At 48.0% G+C, this 22768-nt stretch overlaps 1 protein-coding gene across 1 annotated transcript in view; it reads left to right on the plus strand.

The window, feature by feature from the left end:
- Window positions 1–22768, plus strand: part of Col4a1 (collagen type IV alpha 1 chain) — a 110217-nt gene that overhangs the window by 58734 nt on the left and 28715 nt on the right. Inside the window, exons 3-25 of the mRNA XM_032918422.1 lie at window positions 4724–4813; window positions 4905–4949; window positions 5649–5693; window positions 5783–5845; window positions 6271–6324; window positions 6452–6478; window positions 6954–7037; window positions 7121–7183; window positions 8647–8682; window positions 9319–9360; window positions 10360–10446; window positions 11541–11567; window positions 11705–11755; window positions 12402–12446; window positions 12530–12583; window positions 13911–13952; window positions 15376–15460; window positions 15808–15843; window positions 16598–16762; window positions 17892–17987; window positions 19605–19688; window positions 20132–20202; window positions 22372–22563. Of these exons, the coding sequence (XP_032774313.1) occupies window positions 4724–4813; window positions 4905–4949; window positions 5649–5693; window positions 5783–5845; window positions 6271–6324; window positions 6452–6478; window positions 6954–7037; window positions 7121–7183; window positions 8647–8682; window positions 9319–9360; window positions 10360–10446; window positions 11541–11567; window positions 11705–11755; window positions 12402–12446; window positions 12530–12583; window positions 13911–13952; window positions 15376–15460; window positions 15808–15843; window positions 16598–16762; window positions 17892–17987; window positions 19605–19688; window positions 20132–20202; window positions 22372–22563 (1584 nt within the window). The remainder of the gene's footprint in view (window positions 1–4723; window positions 4814–4904; window positions 4950–5648; window positions 5694–5782; window positions 5846–6270; window positions 6325–6451; window positions 6479–6953; window positions 7038–7120; window positions 7184–8646; window positions 8683–9318; window positions 9361–10359; window positions 10447–11540; window positions 11568–11704; window positions 11756–12401; window positions 12447–12529; window positions 12584–13910; window positions 13953–15375; window positions 15461–15807; window positions 15844–16597; window positions 16763–17891; window positions 17988–19604; window positions 19689–20131; window positions 20203–22371; window positions 22564–22768) is intronic.

Consider the following 22768-nt stretch of genomic DNA (forward strand, 5'->3'; position numbering starts at 1 on the left):
GATTACAGAGTCACCACCCCTGGCCATCATGGTAGCTTTCGATAAGCGGACTTTGGTTGACAACTTATTTTAGATACACTTTATGTCCCCTTTAGTTTTTGTACTTGGTAATTATGCCTTGAATTTAGAAATTCCCTACTATTTCAACCTCACGAGCTCTAGTTGCCTCCTCTGACTGAGACTTGAGGGAGCTGAATCTTAAGCTCCTTTCACAGTGCTGTAAGAGACAGGGAGATGATTGGGTATTACAAAGGAGCCCTTTCTTTCCACATTTTTACGGGATCTTTATGTGCTTGCTGTAGATAATATGGTAAGCAAACATTTTAAGTTCCTTCAGCATGAAACTCTATTTCAAGCCTAATTTGGAATGGCTGGTGTCAGCCCCGAGACCACTCTGCTGCCTGCCTCCCGTTGTCTTCATAAACAAGGGCATTTTGTTCTCTTTCCACGTGTTCTGAGCTTCACTGGAGAACATAGCCCTGATGGTTTCCTTGCTGTATACAGGTTTGTTTTTTATAGATACAGAACGAATTTTAGAAGTCCATATATAGTTAAAATGACGTTAGGGGCTAGAGATGATGAGCTTTTTAATTATTATTATTGACGCATATTTATTAGGCAAAGTGGGGTCATTTGACATCTACCTTTGGTGTGCCAGTCAGGTCAGATCAGGGTGGCCAACATCTCTGTCTCTTCAGTCATCTACTGTTTAGCGCTGAAAACCTACAGACTCCTCCTCTCTCCCTCTCTCCTTCTCTCTCTCTCCCTCCCTTCTTCTCCTTCCCTCTTCCTCCTCCCTCTCTCTTTCTCCCTCCCTCCCCTCTCTCCCTGTCTCTCTCCCTCCCTCCTTCCCCCCCCCTCTGTCCCTCCCTCCCTCTGTCTCTCTGTCTCTGTCTCTCTTTCTCTCTGACTGACTGACATGATTTCTCATAAGAATGATGCCACAAAGTATCAACTTTTTCGTGTGTAATATTTTACAAACTTCTCTTTCTGACTCTCCATCCCTTCCTCCATTGCTGGGATCAGAATGCAGGGATCCACATGCTAGGCAAATGGTCTTCTACTGAGCTATACCCTCAGGTCCTTGTCCTCATTGCTGCTCACCACCGTGGTGAGAAGCCATGGTTGCGGTGGTCAGTTGTGGCCACACTCTCCTCAGTGCCTGTGGCACACTGTGGGAACTGGATGACAAGAAGGATCCTCCTCCCCCACTCTTCACTTGGCCTTGAGCTTAAGGGTGGTCACAGCTGGAACGGTGCCCACTGCAGCTGCCGCATCTGGTGTGGAAACTCCTGGCACGGATGGCCTGTGCATTGCACAGCAAGTCCGGCCTCTGCTCTTCTTTCTTCCTCAGCTGCTAGAAGCAGGATGGAGCCCTTTGGTTCCAGCACAGTGTGTGCCATGTGTTAACTCACTGTCCAGTTTCATGAGTGCTTGTCCCTTCTGTCCGTTCTGCTTCTGTTCTCATGGTAGGATTAGAGAGGGCACCGGGTAGCTGATTATGAATGTGCAGTCTTTACTAGGAAACAAAATGGGAAAATTAAAAAAAAGGGGGGGGGACTAGCAGAAAGCTTGTGAAAGGAGGAGCCATTTCCCTCAACCACTTGATTGCAAAACTCTTGGGAGATGTGATTGCTTAAGCCCTCTGTGGACATTTGGGGAAGAATGTGTTCTTGTGGTGGAGGAGGGTCTGGGAATTCAGATTTCTCCTTTCTGTTCCCAGGAGTGTGAGGGGTCACCGGTGACGTGTGACCAGTCAGCTCTGGATGCGTTGAGCTTTCTGTACTGACGCCATGCTGTGGATTCGTTTAATATGCTACTGGGAACCAACTTGCTCTAGTGACCTAGATAAGGAAGGGACCTGGGGGTGGGCTGACTTCATTTCTAATTCTGGTTCAGAGCTGAGTCAGTGAAAATCTGGTAGGAATCAGGTCATCTGGCTCCCGTCCCCGCCGCGTTCATTCCGTGATTAAAATGGGAAATAAAAAACCTTATCTCTGCTGGTCTTCTGGAGATACTGCCAATATCAATTAAGTGCTAAAAATACCCACACAGACATGCTAGAAAGTTCTCCAGCGACGTTGCTCTCGAGCGCCCTCCCCAGCTCAGGTTGGGTTATTTGATGATTTGCAATTCAATTTTTATTTTATTTTATTTATTTTTTTAAAATTATTTTCGGGTGGCCATCTGTTCAGAGTTCGGTTATAGTCTATTTTGAGTAGCCTTTTTCTACATCTGAAAACCCTCCCTGACAGCGCTTTTGCTGTAAGCAGTTCCTGCAGTTCCACGTTACCACCACCGTGACAGGCCAAGGGTGAATGTGTCTGTTTCACTCTGCATTCAGACAAGATTTGGTGGGGATCTCCTTCCTCACGGCTCACTGGGCATCTGGGAGAAAGACCCAGCGTCCACATCAAACTTCACGAGGGCCCAGAGTGTGGATGAATTCGCTCCCCCAAGTAGGTTTCATTGCTGCTGCCTCAGGGGTGTAGGAGTTTACCATGTCCCCTCTCCTTTTGAGGTTTGGAACATTGCTCCTTGCGTATTCACATGCAATATTTAGACGTCTGACTTAAGCACCAATGAAAAAGACCCAGGAAAGCCAGGATTGGTGAGGCCCTGCAGCAGCTGAACCGTCTGGAGGGAGGCATAGCTTTGGAAGTGCTTCCTTGTCTCATTTTGATGGTGTGATGGTGGAGACCTTTGAAGCAACTCGTGGCGTGTGAATGCTACTTGAGGGGTGGGGAGTGGTAAATAGGATCCTAACCAGGTCATTTTCCTTTGACCAGTGGAGCTTAGAGAAAACCCTGGAGTTTTAAGCAATCCTGACGGCCTGCTCCAGAGCATCTCATGCTTTGAAGTGAGCTATAGCAGGTTCCCTACACAGTAAAGGTGAAATGCTTGTGTGTGTGTGTGTGTGTGTGTGTGTGTGGGTGTGTGTGTGTGCGCGCGCGCGCGCGCGCGCCCGTGTGTGCATATGTATATGTGTGTGAGTGTGTGTGTGTACGTGTGTGTGTATGTGTGGTGTGGTGTGTGTGTGTATGTGTGTGAGTGTGTGTGCATGTGTGAGTGTATGTGTGGTGTGGTGTGTGTGTGCATGCATGAGTATGTGTGTGTATGTGTGTATGTATATGTGTGTGAATGTGTGTGTGTGTGCGTGTGTGTGTGTATGTGTGGTGTGGTGTGGTGTGTGTGTATATATATGTGTGTGTGCTTGTGCGTGTGTGTTTGCATGTGTGTTTGTATGTGTGCATGTGCATGCGTGTGTGTATGTGTGCATGTGCATGTGTGTGCGTGCATGTGCATGTGTGTGCACATGCGTGTGTTGATAATCTAAATATGCCAGTTTCTAAAACGTCACTCCACCAGACCCTTAGCTCCCTTTTGCTGCCACAGGATACACAATATTTCTAGTTTCCAAGGTTGGTGTCTCCTTCCTGTGTGTCCCCACCTCACTGACATCTTTTTCCTTTCTGTTCAATCTTGACCACATGGTCTGACATCCAGTCCCTGCTCCCCAGCCTTTCTCCAGCCCACATTGCCTAGCATTCTGATTCCTCTCGTCTCTGCCTGTATTCCTTTTGCATTCATCTTTGGGAGGTCGGCCTGAGGTCCAGAACAGCACATTCTTTCTCTCTCTCGGCTTTCTCTGCTCTTTGTTCTGTCCCAGTGTATTACAGCCCCCATCAAACATTTATACCATTCATTTATTATTTTAAAAATCATGTTTCTTGTTTCTTTTCTGATTTGGGGCAGAGGCCACCAGCACACTTTGATCTTTTCTTTGAGAAAAAAAAATTACTGTTGAAAAGGAGAATGGTACAAGCTCACTATCAACTAGTGATCATTTGTGTGCTGAGATCAGAGCTGTGACTCTGCTTGTCAGTACTCCCAGGGTCTTAAAAGAGAGACACCGATGGGCTGCTCAGAATGTCATCTGTTGGGAACAAAAAGGTGCCAGTGACTGGGTAAGATTATAATCAACTCAATGACATAAAACAAGTAAATTTTTATTTTATAGACTTTATGTATTATATAGCTCCTAGTATATACAAGCCATGGGTCAGGTGATAAATATTAGGAACCCAATGTGGGACACCTGGAGAAGGCTTCGTCCTCCATTCTCAGACACTCATTGTGTGCTCTCACAGTGCTGGGCGGGACTTAGAGAGCTTATGTTTTCGTCTGTTTCCTTTGGCAGAACAGACAATAGGATGAACAGATGGGTGGGTGGGTGGATGGGTACATGGATGGATGGATAGATGGGTGGATGGATGGATTGGTAGGTAGGTGAGAAATGAGGAATTGTACCACATGACTCCTGAAAGCTGGTCACTTAAGGAATCCAGGGCTGGAAGCCTGAGAACCTGGGACTGCTGGCAAAAATCTGTGAGTCTGAAGATCAGGGATCTGAACTTGTGATGTAAGGACCAAAGATCGGTGTCAGCCTGGAAGGAGGCTAGACTTGCCCTCTGCTTTGTTATGGTTCTGTTAGCACTTCCGCCGTCCGACGTTCCAGCCTATGTCACTCAGAGGCAGGTCTCCCTCAGCCTGCCCACCGATGGAGAGGCTGTCCTTGGCCCAACACGTTGCAGCAGGCACATCCAGGAGTCATGCTCTGCTAGAGTGTTGGACTCTCTGCTTGGTCAAGTTAACACCCCACACCGCCCATCACAGCTGATCCTTTTCCCCACCCTTGACTGACCCGTGTGCTGTCCTGCAGGGAGAGAGAGGCTTTCCAGGGTTACAAGGTGTCATTGGATTTCCTGGGATGCAAGGACCTGAGGGGCCACATGGACCACCAGGACAAAAGGTAAGTTTGGCGGGAATGGAGGAAGGGTGCATTGCAGATGGCGCCCGTCTTGTGACAGTGACCTGCTCACCGCATCTCTGTTCTGTTGTAGGGTGATGCTGGAGAACCTGGACTTCCTGGAACGAAAGGGACACGAGTAAGTACAGGGTCTAGTGACCTGACGGAGGACTGAGGCATCCAGAGTGGGTGGAGTGTAGCCTTCACCCTAGGGCTGTGGGGTGCAGCCTTTACCCCCCGGGGCTGTCTCCGTTCTTTCCTCTGTGCCTTCCCTCTGCCTCTCCTCACTGCCGTGAGCCATCAGTCCTCTAACCTGTGGGCTGGTGCTGTACGCAGGCAGAGCTCTTGCTGTATGAGTTTGCTTACTCCCCTTTACTCGTTTTGAAGGGTCCCTTAAGAAAGTACCATCGACAGTGAGGAGACATTTTCAGAGCCAAGCTCTTTCCTCTCTGCTTCATCCTTTCTAGAAAGCCCAAAGACGATGCTCACGGAGCCTTATCAAATACAGAAACATACAACACTGTCTTGCAGTGTTAAGGGGCGGGGCACTGGTGTCAATGGAGACTCCTTGGCATTCCACATGGGCTCATGGGGCAGAGAGAAACATTATCGTCACTCTCTGGATACAGTTGACCATACTTGACAGTTTAGGAATTAGAAGGAAGGGACTCGCACCACAAATACTTCTGAGTTTATCCCACTGAGCTGAGTCTCAGTGCTTCCTTCCCAGAATGCTCTCTGCTCAGCGCTGGTGTTCTGAGCTCCTTGAACTGCGAGGATGGAGAGAGACATAAGGTTCCCTGTAGTAGGCTGAAAGGCTTTTGTTCTGTCTTTGCAGGGACCCCCTGGAGCAGCTGGCTACCCTGGGAATCCCGGACTTCCTGTATGTATACAAAATTGTATCAATGCATGAAGTGTCTTACCACCTGATGAGTTCCTGTTTGGCTGACTTCTTCATTTGATTGATTGCAGGGTATTCCTGGCCAGGATGGTCCTCCAGGTCCCCCAGGTATCCCAGGATGCAACGGTACAAAGGTAAACTTAAGACTCTCCCCTCCCTTGGGCATGTGCTTTTAGCTTTACACAGGACCAGTCACGGGGACATTCCTTATCTGGAAGCCTGCTTTCTTTGACAGGGAAAATGCAGCTTTTCACATTAAATATGTGTGAAAGATAACAGTTCCTTTCTACTTGTATGCTTTAGCCTAAAGTTGTTCTTTTAGAATTTTTTTTTTTTTAACCTGGAATTAATTACCAAATAGAACCTGCCACTCTGAGTCCTTATCTCTGTGAATCTTGCTGGGGAGTGAGGTGCTCCCTCAGTGAAGTGGCATTTAGGGTCTTGCTTGTGACAGACCACACATGCTGACACCACTACAGTTTCTCTGATGGGTGGGGACAATGATGGGTGGTGAAGTGTTGGGGTGCATTTGTGTGTGACATTTTTCCATCTTTCCCAGGGAGAGAGAGGGCCACTCGGTCCTCCTGGCTTGCCTGGATTCAGTGGGAATCCTGTGAGTATAAGATCATTTAAATCAGATTTTCTCTGTCTATCCCCCTCTCACTGTTTTGGGGGCTCATACTTTGCTACTGTTTATTTTTTTGGAGAAGTGAAACTTACAGCTAAATTTCTTTTTCTAGGGACCACCGGGGTTACCAGGAATGAAGGTATGTTTAAATAAATTTAATTTTGGTTTAATCCCCTTGGGTTCCTCATAAGAAATCGGTTGAAAACACCAGAAACAAATGTCCTAAACTCGGTTCCGTGAAAGGCTGTGTAAATCAGAGACACCTAGGTTTCAGAGCCTTGTGTGTATATCTCCCATTACACCATGAGCCATGTGAGGTATTCAGGGTGTGATTCTGCCACAGACCGCTGAGGTAGTTCATTGGCCAGTCAGCCTTGGTGAGCTCTGGGCCAGTGGAAGAAATAAGAAGAGCTGAAAGAACAAACAAACAAACAAAATCCAAACTGGTTGGTGCTTGAGGATCAACCTCCAAAATTGCCCTGTGTCCCCACCCCTCAACCTCCCATTCTAAGTCCCAGCTTGAGGCCAGTCGAGCCCCCCCTCACCCCCGCCCCGCCATTTTGTATACACATCTATTCTTACTTTGCATCTTCTCTCCTTCTTGTGTCCCCTAGGGAGATCCCGGAGAAATTCTCGGCCATGTTCCTGGGACCCTGCTGAAAGGAGAGAGAGGATTTCCTGGTATCCCTGGGGCACCGGTAAGCGCCTTGCTGCTTCTTCCCTGGAGTCACTCCCTGGGGGCCTGCAGTAGGTAATCCTTTCTCTTCTCATCCAATCACAGGGCTCACCAGGGTTGCCAGGACTCCAGGGACCTGTCGGTCCTCCGGGATTTACTGGACCACCGGTGAGTTCCGAGGATAGTCACGTGGAACAAATTGAAGCTGACTGAGACTCTCTTGCCCCTTGTGGCTGACAATTCCCAGAGCTGTGGGAAAAAGATGCTTTATATGGTGGACCCTCAAGACATCCTGGGACAGACCACGTGTCTGTGTGTGTGTGTGTGTGTGTGTGTGTGTGTGTGTGTGTGTGTGAAGGCAGGAGGAAGCTGGACTGAGGGTCACCAGGGTGGCCCCTGCCCTTTGTGCGGAAGAGAGCTGCTTCAGAGGCAAAGCCTCATCAGAATTTAAGGATCAGTTAGGAGCCAGGCACAGACCTGGGGAAGACGCTGAGATGGACTGGGCGCCTGCAGGTGGCGCTAGAGAGGAAGGCTGCCCCGGACTCTGTATGACTGACATTCTTAGCAGAAGGAGAGACACTTCTCACTCCCTCATTTTGACAGCAGTGAAAAGACTTATTTACTAAGAATCAAGCGTGCAAGGAGAGGGCAGAGGCGACTGAGCTCGTGGCCTGCACACAGCCTGCCTAAGCATCCTCTCAGAGAGCTTCAGGCTTATTCCTTAAATTCAGTCTTTTTCTATTGTTTTTCTCCACACATGGAAACAGAATCCACTCACCTTCCTATGGATCGATAGGCTTTTTCTTTCTTCTTCTTTTTTTTTTTATTTCAGAATGGCTGTCTTTTTTCCTTCTGAAAAAGTGATTATGGGATCTGAGACTTTCTTGCAGATGTGGGGCTATCTTTTCGGTGTCAGCACAATCTACTCTCCAAAAGAATCACTTTTTCGAGGTCTGAAGTGGACAATGCTGTCCTCATGTGGGCAACTCCAGCTTGGAGCCTAGGCTGGTGCCTCCAGGTTACCGGTACCTAAGGGACAGGCCGCAGCCTTTGAGGGATTTCTGCCCCTTCTCGTAATTATCCTGATCCATAGAGGGCTATTTTCAAAGCTTTATAAGTGTGTGACATACACATCATCCTGAATACACATGTGTCCACAGCACAGAGGACTGTGTGTGTCAGACTTCCTTAGGACACAAATCTGCAAGGCTACAGTTTGCAAGGAGGAAAGATTCATCTTGGCTCACAGTTTCAGGGAGTTCAGTCACATGACCCTAGGCTCTGTAGTTTCAGAGCCTGTGGGGAGGTAGAACACTGTGGTAGGGAGCATGAGGTATAGTTGAGACATACAGAGGAAGAGGGGGAATTTGGGGGGACAAGATGCCTCCTTCAAAGGAACAACCCTAGTTCCTCATCCTCCAAACCCTCCCCTCCCCGACCACAAGAATGGTTAGACACCCTGGTGATGCAGTCACTTCTTAATAGCACCACCAGCTGGGGAACCAAACCTTCTACAAACCCCGTGTGCATTCGTGCGTGCATGCGTGCGTGCGTGTAGGCATAGGAATGATCTTCCAGATCATATCTGGCTGGTTTTGAATATCATTTAATTAAAATGCTGTCTCTTACAGGGTCCTCCAGGCCCTCCTGGACCTCCTGGAGAAAAGGTAAAGATGCTTTTTCATTGGTTGCTCTCAGCTTTATTATAGGACTCTGGTGAGGTTCCACAATACCTTCTGAGTCCCATCCTTACCCACACATGGTACTACCTGTCCGTATTAAGTATCTATGTATTGTCTGCTTGTCTCTCTGTATTGACTGTCATCTGCCAGTCATTTTTTTTCTATTATCTGTCATCCACCTACTATTGTTCTCATCGATATCATGGTAATGGTGACATCACCAGCATCACCACCACCACCTTCACCTTCATCATCATCATCATCATCATCATGGTGACATCACCATCCTCACCATCACCACCACCACCACCACTATCAACATATTTGAGACCCTCCATTTTCATCTACTCACGCCTTAGTTATTACTTTGGACTCGTGAATCAGTCCCTTACTTTTCTGATCCCATAGTTTAAACCCTTTCAGTAATGAATTCTTTGTTATAATATTTGCAAAAAGTCTTTGCACAGTCATTGCATCCAGCATGGCTTTTCTCTCAAAGCCCATGATGCTTGCCGGACAAAACTGTTGCTTGAGGCCAAACCTCTTGTCCCCTCTGAGTGGTTTTAGGATGGCTGACCAATGTGACAGCCTTCGTAACAAAGAGTAATTTGTAACCAACAGGGGCAGATGGGATCCAGCTTCCAAGGACCAAAAGGCGACAAGGTGAGTGAGAAGCCATTGTTCTTCCTCTGTGAGCTTTGAGTTTGGTGGCGACACAGCAGCTGAACCTCTAGGATTTTAGAGGTTGTTCCACTGGGCGGCACCATTGGCCTCACTTTTTGGCCATCAGTTCCCTTATCCGAACACAGAGCTCAAGCAACACATTCATCAGATCACAAATTCGCTTCAAAAGAGTGACATTTAGATTGGCGTCCTAGTTGCACAATCATCATGGCAACCATCACGGCAGCCATTGCGAGGAAGTATGATGTAGGTGGCAATTGGTTCTTTCTTGGGGACCTGGAGGCACGAAGGATGTGTGACTTGGCAGCAGCAGGGGTAGGGTGGTGAAGACTGAACAAACATCTTTCTCTTGGCAAGAAGGCCAAGCAGTGAACACCTGGTCCCTGCTGTCCTCCCTAGTAGTGTCCCTGGGTAAGATAAGACGAAGGGGTACTAACACAATGGCTGCCTGTCTTGGGTTGTGCAAGTTGTTGTAAGCAGCTGCTCCTAGTGGGTACCAGATATGGTGGGTTTGGACAAAGCCTGGACTCTGCATTTTACTGTTGGAGTCTTTGGCCCTCACTCCCGTTTGGCCGCCTTTCCCTCTAACTCCAAATGTGCCCAGCTGTTAGGCTGTTTGAGTAAGAGACGCCTGGCGATTCTATGATTTTTTTTTGGCTCACCCTAAAATAGCCCCTTTCCTGCCAAGCTCCTATCAGCTGTTGAATGTTCTCACTAACACAGTGGTGTTGCTGCGTGCAGGTGTGTGCACAGGTGGGACCTGCAGCTGTGTAGCTTCTGAGCCCGGGAAGCACATTTCTCTGGTTGTAGACAATGCCCCCTACCTCACCCTCACACCTGGTCCATTTTCCTGCAGAAACCCAGGGTTTTGCGGTGGGAAAATAATGTGCTAGCATTTAACTTCCGGCTTTCCTATCGTACCTCAGGTTTTGTTCTATTTTCTCCATACCTAACCAACCTCCACGTTTTACATGACAGGGAGAGCAAGGGGTCAGTGGTCCCCCAGGAGTACCTGGACAGGCACAAGTTAAGGAAAAAGGAGACTTTGCCCCAACAGGAGAAAAGGTATGGCTGGGCTCTGTTTGGCAGATGTCTGCTTTCTAAGTTTGGACAAGTTCAGAGGGACAATGAGAAGCTGGATTGAAATACAGATTCTCCAGTCATAATCAATCTTGCCCTGGGAAGTGGGTTTATAGATGTCCTTTGAGAGCAGTAATGGTTGCTCTGGGTTGACTTGGGATGTGACTATTCTGTCCTGATTCACCTGGCACTCAGGAGAAGCTGTATGGATAGAAGGGGTCCAGCTTACGTGTCAAAGGAGGCCATGGCCCATTCTTTCCCCAAGGAAATGTAGACTGAAGCCCCAACTGTACTGGGAAGAGATTATTGGAGTTCTGTTTGCATCTTTTGTAACATGAGTGAAGAAAACTTTTCTTTTCTTTTTTTGCTATTATGTATGTGTCTCTACACAAGTTTGTGCATGTGTGTACAGGTGCTAACAGAGGCCAGAAGTGTTGACCCTCCCGGAGCTAGAGTTGTTAAAGGTGGCTGTGAACAGCCTAGTGTGGTTCTGGGAACTAAACTCAGGTCTTTTGCAAGAGCGTTATGTGCTCTTAATGGCTGAGACCTCTTTGCAGCCTGGATTTTAAAAAAAAAAAGGTGTTCAATTTAACATCTGAAAAACTGATCTAGGCATGGTAGTGTACCCTTGTAATCCTGACATGCCATGCTGAATGCTGAAGCAGGAGGATTGCCACAAGTTCTGGCTTACATACCACAGTTTCATAAAAAGATTCTGTCTCAGAAAAAAAAAACAAAAAAAACAAAACAAAAAAAACAAAACAAAACAAAAAACAAAAAGAGAAAGGAAGGAAAGAAAAAGAAAACAAAAGCAACAAAGTGTGTTGTGGCCATTAGGTAGATGATGTAGCTATTAGATGGATGATTTAACCATTAGGTGGGTGATGTAACCATTAGGTGGGTGATGTAACCATTGGGTGGGTGATGTAGCCATTAGGTGGGTGATGTAGCCATTAAGTGGGTGATGTAGCCATTGGGTGGGTGATGTAGCCATTAGGTGGGTGATGTAGCCATTAGGTGGGTGATGTAACCATTTGATGGTACTGATCAGTCTCTCCCCAACCCCTTGATTGTTCCAGGGTCAGAAAGGTGAACCCGGATTCCAGGTGAGCACTCTGGTCCTCTTTGCCATTATTATTTTTATGTTATGGTATTGGTGTTTCCTACCAAAGCAAGTATGTGTCTGGCTTTATGCTGTATTTGCATATATTGAGTCTAACTCCTTCTCCTCTTGTCTCTTAAGGGAACACCAGGATACGGAGAGAAAGGTGAACCTGGCAAACCAGGGCCTCGGGTAAGTGCTTCCTAGATCTACCCATTCCTCACCGGGAAACACTCCTCTCCAATCCCCACTCTCACAGCAATGAACAGAAGGACGGATGCATCTATAACACTTTCTAATTTCTTCCTTGGACCCCACTGAGCCCGCTAAGGAGGAGCTTTTGGAAGGGCTATCCCCTGTGCTGTCCCCTGGGACACCTATTTTCTTGTGGGGTTAGCGCAGGTGTTTAGCTGTTTTGTTACTCTTCTTGACACCAGACTTGAGCCCCTACCCGCTCCCATGCCAGGCTTGTGTGTGGCTGGGACCCCAACGGGCAGGTTCACGTGCTTCTCCCTGTCTGGACAGCAGCAGTGGGATATCTGCCTAGCTGCCAGTTGTTGGGAGTATCTGGTGATTCCTGAAGTCACGAGTGGAAAGACGAGGCCATGCATATCAACCTCTGCTCACTGCCAATGACAAAATGATCTAAGACATTGACCTCTGTAGCCCTGTGGACTCTGCTCTTCAGAAACTGGGCCATCTTCCTCCCTGGTGACCTAGCAACTTCCCTGGCCCTCTTCTCTGCCTGTCTTGTTCCTCACCAGGGTGAGACGTAAACAGAGCTGTGGTGAGGCCATAGTTATTTGCGAACTCTCATGTCTGCCTCTTTATCATACAGGGAAAACCTGGAAAAGACGGTGAAAAAGGAGAAAAGGGGAGCCCGGTGAGTCTCTTCCCCCTGCAGTTTCTGAGTGGACCATGGCCACTGTCCCCTCCATGACCATCCTGTACCTTTCTTGCTTTTAGGGCTTTCCTGGTGAATCCGGATACCCAGGTCTCCCAGGCCGGCAGGGCCCTCAGGTACGTAGTGGTGTTTTGAGGTTTTACCTTTAATGGGTTGTTCATCCGAGGAGCTTGCTCACTTATTTTCTAGAATAAATAACGAAAGGGGGGAAATGTTTCTTCTCAGTATGGACTCAACGGTTTATTGACATTCCCATAGTTGGTGAATTGAAAGAAGACTATCACACGACGCACCCGGTCAAGTGTCTGTCTTATTTATTTATTTTGGTAGAGATTATTTTTTCCTGATTATAAAGTAAGAGAAAATGCAGAAGTATAAGAAAAGAACGAATAGCCAAATTTTCTGCCTCCTGCTGTTCCTCCGTAAACACATGCATGTGCCTTTGACAAAATGGGTTTGAAAGCCACATCTTGCCTTCTATTTTTTTTTTCTTCAATTAAGAAAAATTGCATTGACCGATTGGTTGCCACACGTGGAGGTCTGAGGTTAGCTGGTGAGAGCCCTTTCTCTCCTTCCATCATGTGGGTCCCCGGAGTGAACTCAGGATGTCAGGCTTGGTGTGAAGCACTTTTGCCCACTGAACCACATCTTGCTTTTTTAAAAAAAAGATTTATTTGTTTGTTTGTTATTTATTATACATAAGTACACTGTAGCTGTCTTCAGACACACCAGAAGAGGGCACCAGATCTCATTACAGATGGTTGTGAGCCACTATATGTTTGCTGGGATTTGAACTCAGGACCTCTGGAAGAGCAGTCAGTGCTCTTAACCACTGAGCCACCTCTCCAGCCCCACATCTTGCCTTTTAAGATTAATAAAGCTTTGTAAATAAAACAAGGAGTCTCTGAGCTATGCAGACATTCATCAATTAGTTATACGGAGACATTTCTAACATCCATGCTTTCTGCGGACCCAGTTCTAGATAATTTTAAAGTTTCCTGAAGCTGACATTGGAGTTCGCATTGGGGCTTTCAGTGTAAATCCAGACACTTAAAATCCCCAAGTAGATGCCCTAAGGAGTTAGAGCTAGAAACTGTGCTTCCTGGCAATTTAGAGAAGAGCACTCTGCTTCTGCAAGGCTCTCTAACGGTTCCCTTGGAGAAGGCTGCCACACAGGGCCAACCCTTGTCTCTCCAGGCTTCCATTGAGGCGGTATAGACATCTTTATTACCATGCTACCTTTGTGCGATGCAGATGAACCGTGTTCCTATTTTTTTGTGGTGACCACGGAGTAGCTGAGCCAGCCCCAGAGGGAGAGGTTGGGGTATAACGATGTGGGGATCGTGCAGAACCAACTTCTATTTTACCAGAAAATTCCTGGCCAGCTTTCTGCATGGTCATCTATGTGCTAAGACTCCAAATAACTGTGCGTGTTCCTTGCAGGGAGAGAAGGGTGAACCTGGACTTCCAGGCCCCCCTGGAACTGTAAGTACTGAGCGTGGTCGTGATGGGCTCTGGGTTCTGTGGGACTCACGGCAGCTGCCCCTTGGGTGACGCCCTCACCTGAAGTGGGTGCCTGCCAAACGAAGCAATTAATAACTTGCTCTGATTTTAACAATCAGACTTTTATTGTTTTTTTACACATCCTCGAACCTCTGGAAACAAAAATCTTTGCACACAGATAGCCTAGCAACCTATTTTGAAACCTGGATTTTTATTTTACTTTTTTTCCTAATCGTCCATCAGGGAAAATTTAGTAAGAGGAGTGTGTCGACCAAGGTCTGTCTGACTATTGTAGCAAAACAACGTTTCTTTTCCAAGTAACGTTCACGCCGTGTTCGTGCGCATTCAGACCCGCTCTTCTGTTCCAAGTTGTTCTTGAAAACAGTGGGCACTCCTGTCCTGTTTGCTCTGGGTGACATGGGTGTGGGTATGGGCCACTCGCTGTGTGGGGGAGAGCTTGGGGGACAGAGCGGTCATTCCAGAGGCCACATTTCAGCCTCAGGACTACTTACCTCTGGATGGCTTGATGTGCCCAACACACCCAGCTCACCCCAGGGCAGGCAGATTCTCATCTCCCCTCAGTCCCACCAGCACACTCTTATTTAGCTAGTTTTAAACTTATTTATTTTTAATTGACAAATAGAATGTACAGTCATCCATCTATCTATCTATCTATCTATCTATCTATCTATCTATCTATCTATCCATCCATCCATCCATCCATCCATCCATCCATCCATCCATCCATCCATCCATCTATCTATCTATCTATCTATCTATCTATGGCCTGATAATCAAAGTTACTTAACGGCATTTTAACAGCATCCCCTCGTTACTGGTACAGAGGGATACTGTGATGATCGCGTGTCTAGGTTTGACTGTGCTGTTTTCCTTGCACTGTGGTCATTCAGGATCATGGTGAGCCAGGTCTCTGTCTCAGTGAGGTTGGCAGTAGCTCCTTCCTGGTCTTTGTCCCCGTGATTTTTCAGGAAGTGTCCTTTTAGCTTTTAGAGACAGGAGATGCGCAAAATATCTTCCAATAAAAGGAGAAAAATAGTATGTGTCCCTGCCCTGCACATCGGAAGAGACGGAAGGGCGTTCCTCTTGTTGTCCCCTGAAGCAAGCCAGGCACGCTGTGGCTGGGCTGCATCTGCACATTGCAGACTAGGCCTCAGGTGACCGAGTGAGACCATTGCTGCTGTTAGGGAAATCATATAAGGGAGGCTGAACTGCCTGGCAATTCAGCACCGAGCAATGCTTGGTGCTTGGTATTCATTCTGTAGCTCTCCAGGCCTTTCCCCTGCTCCACCCACATCTTCACATCCATATTCCAAGAGTGACACAGTATACACGACATGTGCTATCATGGTACTCCCATACCAGCCTGACTTGTGCTTTAACACAGGTGGTAGGCACCCGGCCGTTGGGAGAGAAAGGAGAGCGAGGCTACCCGGGATTACCAGGGTTAAGAGGAGAGCCCGGTCCTAAAGGTAGGCTGCAGCTTGCTTCTTTCCCTCCCTCCTTCCCCTTGCCTCCCTCTCTTCCCCTTTGTTCCCCCCATCTTTCCTTCCCTCTCTCTTTGGAAGCCTGACTGGCAGTCAAGCTTTTCTTCCCAGCTCCCAACCTCACTGTCGTGAGGTGCCCAGGAACCCTTTTCCTCTGCGGCTTCCCGAGGATGGCGTCTCTGCAAGGATACTGTGGGTTGTGCTCTGTCTTCCCAGCATAGATCGTGGGTGCCTTCAAGTAGCCCTGGGCAGACTGTGGCAGAGAATCAGAAAGTGTCCAAACATGACATGACCTCACCTCACTTTGTCCAATTCTCTCTTCCCCTTTCAAGGTTACCCTGGATCGCCAGGCCAACCAGGCCCTCCAGGTGAGAGTCCTTATTTCTTGTAGAATGTTGCGTGTTCTGCGTGGTTTCTAGCCCCAGTTTGTCACACACACTGGGTATGTTCATAAGACAGGCTGCAGGTCTCTACCTGCCTCTAGTTTATCCAAACCCGGTGTACCCTGGTGTGTGTCCGCTGTATACTTTAGAGACACACGTTCGCATGCCATTCCCCAATGTTTAGGTATTTTTGCAGACAGCGGATCCTTGTTTCCCAGGGGACACTGACTTGCTTGCTGGGCTGGTCCTCTGGGTGAACATCTTGCCCTTGCTTGAGTCTCGGCTCTGCCAGAGTTCTTCCAGCTGTTGGGCTGTGCTTCTCTTCAAGATGGGCGGATAGCAAGGCATCCCTTTGCCTTCCTCCACCAGTCTGATTTATACTTGGACTGAGACCTCTAGAATCCTCCTGTCTTTTCTGAGATCTGCACATGGCTGTTCCTTCCCAGGACAGCAGGACTGGCTGTGTGTGGCTCCCCATGCTGCTCTGCTCAGGGTCCCCACCACCAGTCTTCTGGGCTATATCAGGTTACCTTGTGTACCCCTTAGTACCTTAGCATACAGAATGATGTAAGTGGACTCTGCATTTTCAGACCGATATCACTTTGTGCTTGAGCCCTGCCAGGCTGTGTTATGCTTATCACGAGGAACCTAGTAGGCATTTTACCTTGGATAGAGTGTAGATTTTCGGAACAGCCATCCCACTTACCGCCTTCGAGATATTTACTGGACCTTCTTGCAGGTTTCGCTGTTCCAGGCCAGACTGGTGCTCCAGGCTTCCCAGGTGAAAGAGGAGAGAAAGGTGAAAGGGGATCTCCAGGCGTGTCTTTACCAGGACCAAGTGGAAGAGATGGAGCCCCAGGGCCTCCCGGCCCTCCTGGCCCCCCTGGGCAACCAGGCCACACGAGTAAGTGCTATGAATTTCCCATGAGATGCTAGGAGCCCAGGGCAGAGCTGGATGGGCACTGTGACCACTGCTAGAAGCAGGGCTGTGTAAAGGCTTCATCCTCCCAGCACTGGTTATTTAGTAACCTTTTGCTTGAGTAGTTTTACAAAGTTAGCTATGTTATAAAATGTAATCAGTAACAACCAAATAGGCTCAAAGGGAAAAGCGACACATTACCCAGCTCTAAGTCTCCCGGCATCTGAGGTTAAAGGTTAGTGGGTTGATTCCTTTAGCCTTGATTGACAGCTGAATGTCTTTTTGCTTCGTGTAGAGTGACTGTGCATAATGCTACTTAGGGTCCACATGGGGACAGATTACACTAGAGTATGCCCTGGCATAATGCAGTCTACACGGAGAATCACACGGAGTTTTCTATATCAGCTTTCAAGGAAAGCTGAGCATGAAGCCTAAGCTTATGATTGGCTTCTTGTGAGGTCGGGATCTCATTTCAATAATGTAAAGCAAGTTCCAGAAGGCTTAAGTCAGCCAGGTCAGTGGAAGCGTGTCAAAGCAGGGTGTTGGGTGCTTCTGGGCTAAAACCAGCAAGAGCCCTGAGGCTCATCACCACTGTGATCTTAAAGCTGGAGTAGCAGTGGGACCCCCTGTGTGGCTGCTCACAGAAGGTTAACAAGTTTGGAGCTCTGGTGATGCTGATTCCAAGAACTCAAGCCCATCTTGATGAGTGGGAAGGAAGTTCCCAGGATGAGGCTGACAAGGAAGACAGATAAGGGCTGAGGGGGGTGATTGAGTCCAGATAGGCGGCTGGCTCCCTTGGGAAAGGATTAATATGAATTCCTGGGCAGAGAACCGATTGTATGTGGCTTTATGGAACTTCCTCCCCTTTTGACTTTTGAAATGTGGAAAACGAGGATGAGGTTCGGTCATCCCAGAGACATTCCCAGAACCGCCTGTTCTCCACACCGCTTTTGTTTTTCGAGTTAAAATTCACAGGTTCATTTGGAGGCAAAGGGCAATTGAATTTCTAAAACGTTCAAATCAACCTAATATATCTTAGTTTTATAATCAAGGGTTGGATTAGGAGAGTAAGAATGCCTGGCTATGTCTTATGAGTTTTAAAAATTACTTTCAGATGGCATTGTGGAGTGTCAACCTGGACCACCTGGGGACCAGGGTCCTCCAGGAATTCCAGGACAGCCAGGTTTGACAGGCGAAGTTGGACAGAAAGGTAAGAGACTTTCATTTAACTTTTTCAAAATGGTAGCTGTGTTTGTACGGATCAGATTCCCCACTGACTGGCTTAGGTGCTATCAGACTATCAGACTCAGCTGGCTGCAGGCGTGCTCGCCATTGCTTTATCTGGAGGTCCTTCACAAGCACTCCCGAGAAGATGCATTTTGTAGTTCCGCTGTGGCTGTGATGGGGAGTGGAAGGGACTAAGCCATGACAGCTGGACGACTGTCCTTTACACATTCCCAAGATGAAGAATCTAGTCTTGTATTAAAGTCTCAAATGATACCACACGTTTTCTGTTCAAAGCTTGAGAGTTTCCTTCTCAAAGGACACGTGTCTTTCCTTTAAGCCAAACTAGGGATCTATACATGGGATATTGACAAGTTCTTAGTGTTTGTATATCAGGGCACACAACTCTTCTGTTGATGGATTGAACAGCTTTACTCTGGGGTTTCTATTTCGTCTCTAACCTTGTAAGTGTTTGCTGTGATGTCAATGAAGGACACTGATTTATATCTTTAGCAATTGGACCCAGAGACAGGGGACTCTCACCTCATGATCAGTGCGAGCACTGGCTTAGCACAGACTAAACAATGGCATTCTGATATTTATGTGCCCATTAACCTTGGGGCAGAACAAACTGGGACCCTCATAAAACCAGCCCCATGCTTGACTATTTCTGGCTTGGCCTATAAAGAAGTTGGCGTTTTACAAGTCTGAATCTTGCATGGAAAGCAGTTTGAAAAGGTATCTCAAGGCAGCCATGTAACCTTCCTCCCCACGCAGTCACTACCTACTGAGATGAGTTATCCATTTTTTACAATGGACCCAGCATCTGGAGTTCTTTAGGCTAAAATCTTGTCCATCCATCCATCCATCCATCTATCCATCCATCCATCCATCCATCCATCCTTTGCATCCTAGGAGATGTATCTTATGAGCCTGTATCTGTCTGTGTGTGTCTCTGTGTGTGTGCATATAACTATATGTATATATGTATATGTATGGGTGCATATATGTGTATGCATGTGTATATGAATGTATGGGTATGTGTGTATTTTTGGGACATATGTGTATGTATGTGTGTGCATGTGTATGTGAATGTATGGGTATGTGTGTTTATGTGTGCATATGTGTGTGCACATATTTGTATGTGTGTATGCAAGTATACATGTGATATATATGATATATACATATATACATATATATGCATGTGGTGTGGTATATGATGTATATGCAATGTGCATGTGTATATATGTGTATGTGGTATGCAGAAGTGTAGGTGTGTGCCTGTGTGTGCCTGTGTGTGTGCCCCAGTGTGTGTGTCTCTGCCCCTGTGTGTGTGTGTGTGTGTGTGTGTGTGTGTCGCATGGTGTAGTGTCGCAGAGGCGATGCTGGGGCCTGAACCTGGGGCCTGTGGGTTGGGTATGAGATCATCTTACCAGTGAGCAGTGCTATGGGCAAGAGTGATGACAGAGAGGAGCAGAGTCTGCTGGGACATCTTCAGGATTCTCTCGTGTCACCTACCTGAGTACCACAGAGGCTTCTGTTGGCACATCACACATTAAACATATATCAAACATATATTAAACACCCGCGTTTCTTCTTTCAGGTCAGAAAGGAGAGAGCTGCCTTGCCTGTGACACAGAAGGACTTCGAGGCCCCCCAGGGCCACAGGGGCCTCCAGGAGAGATTGGTAAGCTGTAGGATGTGGGGATGAAACATGTTAGGGATGGCCTTGGCGTCAGATGCCAGTTCCCTCAAATGCTGCAGCATGAAAGTGAGGATGAAAGTCTGTTACCAGAGGGTGTCCATGTGGATGGGGCGGCCATGGTCAGGCCCACCTGCCACAGTGGTATCATGTGCTTTTTTGATCACAGGAGAGTGGCATAGTGGTTCTCCTAGCTCATAGTCAGCTCAGAGAAAGTCATCAGGTTTGTCCCCAGACCATTGGGATTGTAGGTTGGGGGACACTGTGGCTTCCTGTGCCAGTGACTTGTGTACACGATGTTGATTGCCCCTCTGAGCTGGATGTTCCTCAAACAAGAGTCCACTTCACAAAAAAGTTCTGATGGAGTTGAGTCCTGGGGCAAAAGGAAGGCTTGCCTTACAGCTGTTATTCTTCTATCTCTCTCTAAGGTTTCCCTGGACAGCCAGGGGCTAAAGGTGACCGAGGCCTGCCGGGCAGAGATGGTCTTGAAGGATTGCCGGTAAGTGCACCACGAAGAGGTCATACTCATGTTCGAAATCATCACAGTAATGGAGTCTCATCTGTGCTCCAGCCCGTTACAGGAGCTGGTCCAGTGACTGTGGGTACGCCCCTTTTTATGTTCACACGGGACACCCAGAGAACAAGTGAGCCTTGGAACCACAGTTCATCCCTGCTCGCTTCTGGTGTCCAAGTCCACTGGGCAGCACAGAGGCCTGCCCATGGGGTCTCAGGTTCAGATGGTACCACAGTGGTCATCGTTCTCCGTGACCACTGGCCGTGGAGTCCCCTGTGTGGCCTTAAATCTTGCCAGGGGATGAGTTCACCCTAAGAGCTCCTGTGGAGGGAGGGAGGAGGGGATGTCCCATGTCACCAGCATGTATTCCGTAGATGGCTTTTCTTGACTGTAGATGAATCCACATAGGATTCATATGAAATCCCATTGTAGGGACCAACGCGAAAGCTTTCAGCTGCATGGAGTTCCAGCTGCTAAGCTTTGTTCTGAGAGGGGAGGGGAGCCACCTTTAATACTTGATTGCACACACTTGGTGTGTTTGTGAGCTTTCCTTGACCCTCCCTCCCCTCCCTCCCTCCCTTCCCCCCTCCCCTCCCTCCCCTCCCTCTCCCCGCCTCTGTAAGCATTTCCTGCTTCTCTAATTCTTTTTAGCTCTTCCTTCTTCTTTGTTAGAAATCAGAAGTTAGATGTTTGACCTTACCCTTTTCCGAGGAACCTCTTTAAAATTCTTCATTGCTTTTGGATGTTGCTGGACGCATCTCTCGAGGAGGCCAGGCTAGAACTGACTCAGAGTAGGAGGGAGGCAGCCAGAAGGGTAGCTCCCTGCTTTTGAAGTCAGATCCCCGCTCTGCTGCAGACCGGCAGCGCTGGTGCCTAGAGGGCTGGGTTAGAAGACACAATTGTTTAAAAACAGTTCTGAGCAGACAAGTTCAAATAGCGTTCCGTGGCGGGGATCAAAGGGAGAAGGAAGAACTCTGAACGAGGCAGAAAAGGGTCTTTCCATCTCTGCCCATTGCTTCATCCTTCATCGACCTGGCTTTCCTGGGACCCTTCTTGCCTCTGCTCTGGCTAGAACCCAGGCCAGAGGACATTCAGCTCCTGAACCTAAGAGATCGGGGTTGTGAGTGGGGGAGCAAAAGAAAAGCAAAGAAGTGGGGGGGGGCGGGGACAGTTGGGGAGTCATCAGGACAAAGAGGAAAACAATAATCCCCAGCACAAAGGCCCCTTCAGTTCTCTGCTAGACTGAGGTGCCCATGTCTTCCGTGTGCTACAGGTCAGAAATGGTACACGGGGGCCCTGTCACACATGGGCGATCGCCATTCGTTTTTTCAAAGTTTAATTTTTGTATACATACATTTTGCTCTGAAGTGGTCTTCTCGTCTCTTCCTTGGAGAGATTTGCATTGTAGGCACCCAGTGGTTTGCCATTCACTTCTTCCCGCAGGGCTTGACACAGCTTACAGAAAGAGGTTAACATAAATGGGTTACAGATTCTGCCAGGTCCTCAGTGAGGCTGCCGTACCTTTCTCATCCCAGGAGGCCAAGCAATTACAACTCTTCTTTATTCTGTCATTTTCTTCTTCCTGGAACTAAAAATCGTTTTGTGTGTCTCTTAATAGAGCCTTGGGAAAGTCCAAATAGCTTCCTCAAAACCCAATTAAAGAACCGGCTCTGGGCTCCTTTACCTGGTTTTTCCCAATCACCAGTGCCCCAGAAGCCATTTTATCTTCCGGACTAAGGGGTGTGAATGCAAAAAGGAAACCCCAGGCAGCTTCAGTAAGGAACGTGCAGGCTGGGTGGACAATGGTGGGCGCCCCCGCTCTCCTCTGCCTCAGTGCGTCACACGTGGGCAGTGCGGCAACACTTGCCAAGCCATTCTCTGAAGTTTTGTCAGTCGTTAGGGGAAGGAAGGTTAGTCTAGGATTTCTCTAAGGTGGGTTCAGTGTTACTTCCCTGTCCCTTCTGATCCCTGTGGGATGTCTAACGAAGTATGGAATTTTTCAAGACAGCTGCCAATGGCCACGGAGTCGCTGGTTAGCATTGACAGGACGTCTAACAATGTGGTGGTTCCTGATAGGGTAGATCCTCAGCCCAAGGCTGACTGCCAACATGTCCCTCAGTAGTTCTCAGTGTCACAGGATGCTTTGTTTCACAGGGTCCACAAGGTTCACCGGGGCTCATAGGCCAGCCTGGAGCTAAGGGAGAGCCCGGCGAGATATTTTTTGACATGCGACTCAAAGGTGACAAAGGAGACCCAGGTTTTCCAGGACAGCCAGGCATGCCAGGAAGAGCAGGAACTCCGGGAAGAGACGGCCACCCAGGACTCCCCGGACCCAAAGGCTCCCCGGTAGGTCCATTTACAGTTGGTATACATGTTTTTACAAACGGGGAATCTGCACAGAGTAGAGGAATGAATGCTTTGAGTCACAGTCATGGAGACTCACTCAGATGGCATAAGCTTGCTTCATGGTCCCCGAGCCAACATCCGTCAATGGGTGTAGGGGTTAGTGGTATAGACTCGTATTACAGGCTACAGATGGCTGAGTCTCTTT

The sequence above is a fragment of the Rattus rattus genome, chromosome 13, assembly GCF_011064425.1.
Source record: "Rattus rattus isolate New Zealand chromosome 13, Rrattus_CSIRO_v1, whole genome shotgun sequence".
NCBI classification, from domain to species: Eukaryota; Metazoa; Chordata; class Mammalia; order Rodentia; family Muridae; genus Rattus; species Rattus rattus.